This window comes from Archocentrus centrarchus, chromosome 5, assembly GCF_007364275.1.
Source record: "Archocentrus centrarchus isolate MPI-CPG fArcCen1 chromosome 5, fArcCen1, whole genome shotgun sequence".
In the NCBI taxonomy this organism is placed as follows: domain Eukaryota; kingdom Metazoa; phylum Chordata; class Actinopteri; order Cichliformes; family Cichlidae; genus Archocentrus; species Archocentrus centrarchus.
Window position 1 is genome coordinate 9,000,080 of NC_044350.1, and position 10,368 is coordinate 9,010,447.

Below are 10,368 nucleotides of genomic sequence, written 5' to 3' on the forward strand. Positions count from 1 at the left end.
AGCGCATGCTCAGCGGTAGCAGCTCCAGGCGGGAGTAGTAACAGCAACACAGCCTAGTGGGACAGACAGACTGCTGCGCTGTCCACAGGCTGCAGCTCACACTCCTGCTGGATCCATAGAGGACCCTGCTGTCAGGATGACTTCAGCTGACTGGCTGAAGGAGGAGGGACCATCAAGACTATACACAGTGTATCACAAAGTTAAAGAACATTAAAGATTGTGATGGTTTCTCAGGAGCAGCTTTTCTATTCTGAGCCTGAACCAAATGATTATGAGCCTGAGTTTTTGTCCCAGTAGCTACTGAAAAAGTTTGAATTAATAACTTTTTCTTGCATGGTGATCCCCTTATTTTCTTTGGATCAGATAATACAATACAGCTGTAATTTTGTAATCAAACTTGGTCAGGGTCAACTAATATTAAGGCACCACATGACCAGTTATTTTTACTGGAGCACCTGTGCATAAAATCAAAGCCCTTTCATTGCAGACAAGCTCCACAGCCTGACAAAGAGCGAGTGCCATCTAAGCCCATCAAAACACAAAATGAATGCCTGCCACTATATACACTTGAGTAATGCCTCGTTTTCAACTGTGGCTGTGGATTAAAGCAGGAGAGTCTCAATACATGTCATGGCTGACTTCACTGCAAAGAAATGTCCATCGTTCATATTTGTGTTGTTTATTCAAGCACAGTTCATGAATTTATGAGAACATGGAATGAAAGTAAACAGACCAAGTTAATTTTTCTGCTTGTATTTTACACAAATAGTTGCAAAGCGAAAAGGAAATGAGAAGATGACATCGTGCGAAACTGGACAACAGCCACGCTCAATCTGAAACATCTCCAGGTTATGTAAGGCAGCCACTTTGGATAAAATCTGCCCCGCTTTTGCCACCGCCTTCCTCGACAAGATGGCACAAGTGGCACTTCTGCTACCAGCTGAAAACATCCCTTTCCCTGTGTAATGGTTTGCTTCCGTCCCCTCACCCCATGCAGCTGCTAGCTCTTCCTTGTTCCTTCAATCTTTTCCTCTGGTTTTCTGAGACAGAGGCAGGCTGCAGCTGACAGGACACTGCAGCCCAGGGGTCAATTAGCGAAGTGTGGGAGAGACAGCTGGACCTGTTGCAAGTGATCAGTAAAAAAAAAAAAACACACACACACACACACACACACACACACACACACACACACACACACACACACACACACACACACACACACACACACAGAGCACCTCTAAAGTGTCTTGTGGGTCCACTACATGCACATTAAATGAACTTTCAGGATTGGGAAAATAAAAACTGTTATTTTTATTTATTATATCATAGGAAAAAGTTGCACAGCAGTGAGTAAAAGTGATTTAAGAGAAATAAATTGTGGCATTGCTTTATACATACAGGCAGACAAGTGTAACAGCAAAAAACAAAAACAAAAAAACAGGAACAATGAGAAGAGACTGCTGAATTTATAACATCCTGCCAAACTACATTGGAAACTATGAGCTGAAGAAACAGACCGCATGTTTCATCTGTGACAAATACACTGACCTACATCTAAGAGTGGATAAGAGATCAACCTCACCACTGTCAGTCTATCATAAGTAAGAAATCTTTCCCAGCAGCATGTTCTGCAGCTGCCTGATCCTGCTTTCCTGTGGCAGCGGCAGGCTCTTCTCTGCTCGCTCCTCCTCTTCCTCCAGCAGCTGCTCGATGTAGCAGGAAGAGCCCAGCAGGATGTGGCCTGTGGCCTGCATGGAGAAGATGGTCCATCGCAGAGCCTCCCTGGAATCATAGACATGAGAACAAGAGGGAGGGTGGTCATAAATAGCCAGTTCCCATTTGCAGCGACATGCCTAGAAACAAGCAGGCCCACACACACACGGTCTTCATGTAATGAGATATAAGCAGCATCAATCACTCTGGTATAATTCGAATAACCAACAAGAAATATCAGAAAATGTCAGGAAAGCGTCACAACCTCAGATGCTCATTTCTGACATCAACTGCATTTCATAAAACCGGTATCCATGATGTTCCGAACCACATATCCTTCAATGGGAGCATTACATTTGACAGTTCTGCAAAATGTAATCCTCTCAACTGAGGCTCTGTGCCAAAGCTGAAAATCAGCAGGTCTCAGCAGCGATGACATAACAAAATTAATCTCAGTAAAATCTAGCCTTTGGTCTTCTAGGGTCTGACCATTTCTCCACCCACACAAGTGTACATGCTCAAACATGACTTCATTTACACACAAGGGGTTGCTCACGATACTGTTGTGATAGCAGTACAGTATGAATTGAGAAAGCAAAAAAACTAAATCCTCAACACACAATCTGCTAATTTATGGATTAGAAATGTATTCACATTGATCTGTTTTCAGCTCAACTCTAAGCTATTACTACAGAGTGTTTCAGTAAAGATGCCACAGGGATGGCTTTAAAAAAAAAAAAAAAACAATAATCAGTTACATAATAGTTCAACCCAAATGCTTAAAAATATCAGAATATTTTGGCAGGCTCCATCACTCACTTTAGCATCTTTTTGGCAGCATAACAGCGCAGGTCATAGGACACAGTATAAACACCATACAGCGTTGCCTTCACATTCAGGCAGCCAATGAAATCCTTGGGGTTGTTCTTGTAGAGGTCAAAGGTTAGCTTGGCCACATCTCTCCGCTGCTGCTGCCTGCAGACACCGAGGTGATCTCTGGAGATGCTGTACTGTGGGGTGACAGGATGAGGGACATGAATCAAGACCAATGGGCACAAATGGCAGCGCTCGGATCCACTGGCACACACAGTGAGACAAGGTCAGCCTGGGGTCATCATGGTAAACATTCAGTAGGAGTCCAAAGTAATGCATGTACCACTTTCTGTGGAAATTAGTTGCTTTTGGGTGAATGCAACTGCAATCTAGCAAAAGCCTCATGTCTGATTAGTATTAAACTCCTGCCTTTCATTTTTCTCAAAATCATGAGGGAAGAAACTAATCAAGTGTTCACTCTGGGTTGACTCTGCACAATAAATGGCATGTTACTCTTCTATTTAAATCGATAAAATATTTCACTGAATAGCCAATGTATCACAACACACATCCGTCCATATTCATGGCTGCTGCATTATGCCTACAGTCTATCAGTCTACATTAAAGAATCACTGGCATAACAATGCTGAATAAATGGAGGCTATCAATACTGTGCGTTAAACCTTGTACTATGCAATGGAATGAAGCAGCTGGATAAGAGTGGCATCTAGTGGTTAATCTAAAACTACATACAAGATGTGGGGTCCACTTCTGTCCCGTCTCCAGAGCCATTAGAACCGCATTTTCTGGGAGCGTTTGAAAGAATTCCTCTGTGTCCACACCGGTGCCATCTTCATCGAGCACCAACGCACTGATGCACTGTATGCTCAATGAGTCACTGCCCTGAGAGAGAGTAGAGACAAGACAAAAAATAAGTTTAAAAAAAAAAAATTTTAAAAGATACAGTAACTGCATCACTTGGTAAGAAAATGGGCCACAAGTCATAGGGCAGTTAAACGTTACTCAAGAGACAATAGTTCAGACATGATTCTCACCACAAAAGAGGGGTGACAGGTTAAAGGAAGAGTCGAGGATTAAACGGCTCTGCTATACTGTGGGTGGGTGGTGGTTATGGTTTGTCCACCTGTCCCCTTTGGAGGGGCGGGTCACTGCAAAGATTACACAGCTGGTCTGAAACATTTCTATTCTGGGAGCCAGGATAACCCCATCATTAAGGCTGGAGGCACGACTGAATGACTTGAGTATAAAAACCTTATGAATTTTATTCGATGACCTTCTCAACCCAACTGAACACCTGTAGGAGACTTTGGACCAACCTCTCCACAGCCATCATTAAGAAGCCACCTGAGGGAATATCTTTTGGAGGAACTGTGTTTCATCCCTTTACTAAAAGGTACAAAGACCACTGAATTAATGCCGAGGCACACTGAAGCTGTTCTGGCAGTGCCCACCGTCTTACTAAGACACTTCAGGCTTTCTTAAATTTGTCATCCCTCTGTCATCCCTAAAAATAGCTTTATCACACTCAGACACCTACTCTTTGTTACATTTCACCTACATGAGCTTAAAATACACTCAAGCACCTCAAACGGAGCAGGAACAAGTGGCAAACCATTCACAGGTGGCCTAATTTGAATGGTCATATACACCACACTCTCCCCCTGCATCCTGTCTGTCTTTAGTCCAAATGCTTTTTCACCACCTTACCATTATTATTAACTACCAAGTCACTCCGCCTGAGCCATTTTGACATCTCACGTCTATCTCTCACCTTATTTGTCAGGTCCTCTAGCGTGTCTGCCATTATACCCTTTTTCACGCTGCGATCGGCGTTTGTGACTCTGAAGGGCTTTGGCCGAGGAACTCGACCCGACAGGAGCTGCTGGGTCATGGAAGCGCTGGCTGACACGCTCGCTGTTACACACCTGAGGAAAGGTGTGATACATCAGCTCGTCGGCTCATAAAAAAAAAAAAAACCAAAAAAAAAACACGGGGAAAGATCTGATGTCAACCATCACAAAGAGCTTACTTGGAGAGGTTGGATGGCGTGAAAAGGCTGAGAGACCTCATAGCATAATCCATATGAGAACTACTCGACCTGCAATTATAAGTAGTATCAGTTTAGCAACTAAACTTCTACTAAAAGAGACATCAGAGGGAGACAGTAGCAGCTTTGAGTGCGTTTTGCAGCTGGAAAACTGAATATACCAATAATAAATCAAGGGAAATGATCTAAAGGGAATTCAGGAACTGCAGGTCATATTTAGTAACCAAACTTCCACATTTATAAATAATCTAACTTGTATAATAAACATTCCTTCAGTGTAACATTTCACAAAAATGTCCTAATAAAAAGACAAAAATCCATCAATAACATCAACTATCTTACAGTTTAGGAAAAGTGAGACTTCACCAGCTGTTCTCCCAGCCCTCTCCGATTAAAATCCTTATGCTGATCGATTTTGGTCCTGAAGTGCTGCTCCTAACAGTGTGGACAACTAAAACCTCTGACAAAGTAAACTCTCTCCTCTTGTTACCGTTTCTTGCGACACTTGGTCATTGACCTTTGTGCTGATAACTGTTGAACTGGTTGCAAGTCCTCAGCTTTATTGTGAAATGCTCCATAAACACTCCCACTGGCCCTGGATTCCAGTCTGTTACTGTAACGGAGTAAGGAACCGTTCAGCTTATTAAAAAAAAATAAAAAATAAAAAAGCTGCTAAAAGACACCTATGAAGACACAGGCGGTGGGGTCAGTGGAGCGACACAAACTTAAGTATAATCAACGCGGCTCTACTGCTGAGCGGCGTCAGAACTTAATATCTGAGGCTGGAAAGCAGTATAACATTCCCAAAGTCTTATTTGTGGGATCCACTTTAATTACAGGACGAGGGGCTTTCGATGAGAAGCAACATTCTGGTGGTCTGAGGAAAAAAAACACTGAGCTAAGAATCAAGTTTCTGCTTCTACTGTCAGAAGAGGAAAACAATGCTGGAGAACATGAAAACATGTACTTTTCACAAATTAGGTCGTAGTTCAACGCTCAGCACACGCTGTCTCACACTGGTGGGTCTAAACCAGCTAGAGTTATATCATGCTACACGTCATTGTCTGACATCACCTGTGTACTCCACCCAAATGACTAATACTATATATTCTAATAGGAAAAACAGCACCTGAAGAACTTGTCATTATTTAAGACTCAATTCAGCTACTTCCTTAAATGGTTCATATGGCTCAGGATTTAAATTTAATGACTGAAAGAGCACCGGAGTTCACACACGCTATAAATGCAGAACCTTAGGATAACTTTTTTTTTTTTCTCAAAACAAGCCATTTCTAAAGGAGTTCGTGGCAATTCAAACGTCAAAACGAAGCAAAATCCTTAAATGCGGCCTTACGTTTGTCGTGCTCCTTCTGTAAAGCGCCTTCCCGCAAGCCTGCTGAGCCGCTAATTAATAACACCTGTTAGCGCCTGCAATTAAAGCCTGCGCCATTTTGAATGTACCTGTCTTTGTTTTAGTGTCAACTTCGGGGCTTTTTTAAACAACATGCTATTCGGTTGCCGTAATGAACACTTGTGACAACACCCGTTTATCCAAAATGTTAAAATGGCACGTCTAGTAGATGGTGGCTTGAATTAATTACGGAAGACTAAAAGCAAAGAGGACATCTTGTGGACGCACAGCGAACTGCAGGTAGGAACTTTCTGCTGTTACAAATTCAGCTTTACTGTGCAATATCATCTATAGATAGCCTACTTTATTACAAAACATTTAAAATTGTAAATGTACAGAAACGGACTGTTAATCATAAAATGTGATAGGATGTTGATGTGGTGGGTGTCTGCAGGCTAAACTGGACCAAAACAGTTCTGTATACACAAAGGGGTCAAGCAGGCTAGTTCCTAAGGAAGCTGAGATCCTTCAGTGTCCAGCAACATGAAGGAGATTTCTATCACCCAGGTGTGGCAAGTGCAGTCAATGTGCTTTGCTGTGGTCTGCTGGGGGAGCAGCATGAGAGCTGGTGACACCAACAGACTGAATAAACTGATGAGGAGGGCTGTGCAGATACCGAAACACTGTAGTCTTTGTCAGGAGAGAAAATGGCTGCTTTCTGCCACTGAAATGTTCAGTCCAAGTGTATTTCCTGTACTCTTAACAGCTGTCCTGGCCAATGTGTGAAACAACTTTAAACCCAAACTGAAAGGGACAACTAAAGACTGCAGATGAGGACACTCATTACATAAATCAGAGTACACTCCAGTTGCATTTTATGGTGATAACTGCCTTGTGATGATGATGATGATGATGATGATGATGATGATGATGGTGTGAGTTTTATTTATTTGAACTCTGTAATAAGCTCACATTTTAAGTATGCTTCACCAGACAGTTACATCATACTAGGGAGCTGTACGATGGGAAACATGGCTCCAGCTTAAACACACAGTAAAAGTACTATTTAAAAGCAGGAACACTTGTTTTATTTGCGGTTTACTGCCCGTGGTAACTGCTAAAAAAAGAAAAAAAAAGGTGAATATTGTTACAATATTCTCATGGCAGTGTAAACAACCTCAAGCTCCTTAATGCCAGCTAAGACAACAATCAAATGCTATTGTATAAATAACTGGCAGAGCATTTGCTTTTTTCCAGATAGTATATATATATATATATATATATATATATATATATAGTGTGGTGTATATGACCATTCAAAGTGATTCATGGCATATATTTTCTATGATATTTGCACAGTTTTTTATTTTAATTATAAAAGGTCCAAAACTCTGACGTGATAAATAAATCAAGCCATGGTCATGATCAGCATAAAACAGAGAAAAAAAGACTCTCGGTGTAAATCAGATGAGCAGTTTATTTCACTCTGTTGCTTCACATTTCTTGCTTGATGCAGGAGCGCAGATTAATTATGCCATAGATGTTAATCTAATCTAGAGCAGATAGCGCATCAGACTAAGAATAGCTGTGACTTGTTTGCCAAATGTGTCGGCAGTGAACAAAGATTTTTAGAAAGGGTCTCTTCTTCTTTTCAGAGGTCAATATCCTGCCCGTGTCTTTGTCCTGTTATCACACATCAGCGCCTGCTGTGGGTGACGCAGGCTCATTTGGCTGAGACCCATTCATTTGTGCTTTATTGGCTGCTGATGCTTGTAATTATGGCAAGCGTGCCTGATCTCAGTGCAGAAATGAATTAGACTTGAGAAAGAAATGATTATGATATTGGATTTAATTGTATGTTTTGTCTGAATTGCATGCAAATACAATAAAACAGTTCTCCAAGTCACAGTTTGTGAGCCAGTGGTGAGTATCTGAGACTAAACACCAGCTTCATTTTACATCATTTGCAGTGTCCTATTTGTGAGTGCTTTTTACATCACTGTAACCATTAATCAGTCTATAGAGTGCTTTGTGTGTAGAATGTAAAATGATTTAATATAAGTATAAAAGTAAAGCAGATCTAAGCTCTAAATGACAGATACTGACCGCAATGACTACTTTCACATGAACTAACATTGTTTCTAACCAGGTGTCAGTGCCACAAAGTGTTAGCTCTGTTGTGAAGTGAGATTTCCTCCATCGAGCTTTCAGACTGCTCCCAGGGACTTTCATTTCCTTTTGCCTATTCGTGCCATCAGCTCTGCATTGGCTGCCGCCTTCGTCCTCATGTCCTGATTCTTGGCCAGGTCTATGAGTACACTGAGGATGCTGGTGGGAACGTCAAGGGACAGGGCAAAACGGGACCCCTGCTGGGCTCTCTTTGGCACCTGGGAGGCAGGGCGTGGGGCTCGCCTGAGCACGAGGTGATGCTGTGATCGGAGCAGCGAGCTCAACACACCGCTGCGGTTTAAGATGTCGACAGCCAGCCTGTCCCTCTCTGTGTCTTCATCAAGTTTGGCAACAGCTGGACTGCTCCTCTGGCTCTGAACACACCAAGGAAGCAGCAGAGCCAGACAGAAACAGGCACGCACACTTCTCATGGTCAGGACTGCCTGCGAGCAAAAAATCAGCTCCGTATTACACAACTGTGCCAGTGCAAGACTTCAGTGAGTGATGGCATGGAAAAACAATATATCCAAGTGATGTACAAAATGAGAATAAGCTAAAAAGCATGTTGAAACACTAAATTCTTTATACAGCTCTTTGCAGACATTTTTAAAATGATCTGATTATTTAGTTATTTATCCTTTCAATCATTCATTATTTTATCTTCCTATTATATTCTGCAATGTACTTTGACAGATACATGCATAAATCTGCTTGAGTTTGTCAAGGATCAGTCAAAATCAATACTTACTCAGTCACCAATATCAAAAGTTGGTAACTTGACAAAAAGGCACTTCTCCCTCCTCTGTGCTAAAGCCAGCAGCTCTTTTGTGCTCAGACGTCCTGGGATCTGTGATTTTTCTGTCTCACGTCTTCTACTTCTTCATCGGAGGAGCAATGAGCTCAGAATACAGTCGGATGTTGAACTGGACTTGACAATCAGCTGCTCGTCCTTTACTTCGTCTTCAACCACTTTAGTCCTCGCCGTGACACTGCCCCTTCCCCTCTCCATTTATCGTTTACATCTCTACACCCTATCGCCCTCCCCTCATTTCGTCTCATTTCCTTTGCACTCAGTGCCATCTTATTCTTTCTAAAAATAACACAATAGTAATCACAATAGGTTGCTTGGCGTGAGTTGAAAAGTTGCCCCAATTTGGAGTCAAAGCACACCCCAGCTCCACTTCCATTCAAAAGTTAAGCATCGAGAAGCTGCAAGAGAAAAGAAAAATAATGGTTGAATATTAAAATGTCCCATAAATTGTTCATCATTTATCGTGAGTTTGTGTTTTTGGGTTATTTTCTATGCAGACTGAGTGACCATACAAACATGGCAGTGGTAACAACACTGTGGGAGACATGAACATTTTTGTGCAGTTATAGCATTTTGTTCTCTGTCTAATCTAACCAAATGTATTCGGGGAGTTTCAGGTAGTTTTGGTTGAGATCTTAGATCTTTCATTGATGATACTAAAAAAGTACGACAGTGTGAGCAGTTCTGATCTACAGGATGCATTAGCTGGAGTCACAGCAACTGGATAATGTGTCATCACATGAGGGGAGGGAGGTAAATTTTTCCAAATGCAATTTGTTTGTGTTAACACAAATGAACAAAGTAGAATAAAAGTAACAGCATTTTCAAAGGATGCCAGTTTTGAAAATAGAACTGGTTCTTTTACCAATGTCAGATTCTTAGATCTGATCCTGTGGATGACAGCCACTTTATGCTACGGCATAGAAAAAAAAAAATCTAAATGCGGTATGTTGACACTTACAGGAACATGCTGTGAGAACACATCTTTCTTTTTATAGAGCACAGAGGAGAGGAGGTGAGTATAAAGAGGTTACAAAGAGAAGCAACTGCAGATAAAGCCCTGTGGAGAACAACAAGAAGGAAAAGTCTAACAGGGCCAGGAGGGCGACTCGACAAGACAAAGCCTATCTTATTTCCTGAGTCACCTCCATTCGGGGCCATCAAAGAACTTACCGTGATCCGACTAATGATATATTACGAGTACAGCCTGATTACAATTGTTGGGTTCTTGAGGCCTCGGGGCTTATGAGCTGTTTCAGTTACCCACAGGTCACACTAATGTCATGCAGCAACAGATGTACTGAGATGTACCAGCAGCATTATACAACATGACACAGAGCAAAACATGAACCTAAGACGATGTCATCTGTGTGATTCAAGACACAATATACGTCACAGCAGGTCCTACTTGCCCATTCAACTGGCTAATGACGTAGGCTGTTT

The 10,368-nt window shown here is 41.9% G+C and overlaps 2 protein-coding genes across 3 annotated transcripts; both read right to left on the minus strand.

The window, feature by feature from the left end:
- Positions 1–1,287: 1,287 nt before the first annotated feature.
- Positions 1,288–5,995, minus strand: cidec (cell death inducing DFFA like effector c). Of its 2 annotated transcripts, none has more exons than XM_030730505.1 (6): positions 5,949–5,995; positions 4,577–4,645; positions 4,319–4,472; positions 3,280–3,429; positions 2,533–2,723; positions 1,288–1,782 (listed from the first exon to the last, which is right to left on the minus strand). In XM_030730505.1, exons 2-6 carry the CDS (start codon positions 4,627–4,629, stop codon positions 1,596–1,598), a joined length of 735 nt encoding a protein of 244 aa, XP_030586365.1. In that variant the 5' UTR covers positions 4,630–4,645; positions 5,949–5,995; the 3' UTR covers positions 1,288–1,595. The 2 variants fall into 2 exon arrangements, with proteins under 2 accessions (XP_030586365.1, XP_030586364.1); XM_030730504.1 differs by lacking the exon at positions 5,949–5,995 and adding an exon at positions 4,937–5,075.
- A 1,548-nt stretch (positions 5,996–7,543) lies between these two features.
- Positions 7,544–9,084, minus strand: LOC115780808 (urocortin-3-like). Its single transcript, XM_030730221.1, has 2 exons — positions 8,863–9,084; positions 7,544–8,557 (listed from the first exon to the last, which is right to left on the minus strand). Exon 2 carries the CDS (start codon positions 8,543–8,545, stop codon positions 8,174–8,176), a length of 372 nt encoding a protein of 123 aa, XP_030586081.1. The 5' UTR covers positions 8,546–8,557; positions 8,863–9,084; the 3' UTR covers positions 7,544–8,173.
- Between the last annotated feature and the right edge of the window lie 1,284 nt (positions 9,085–10,368).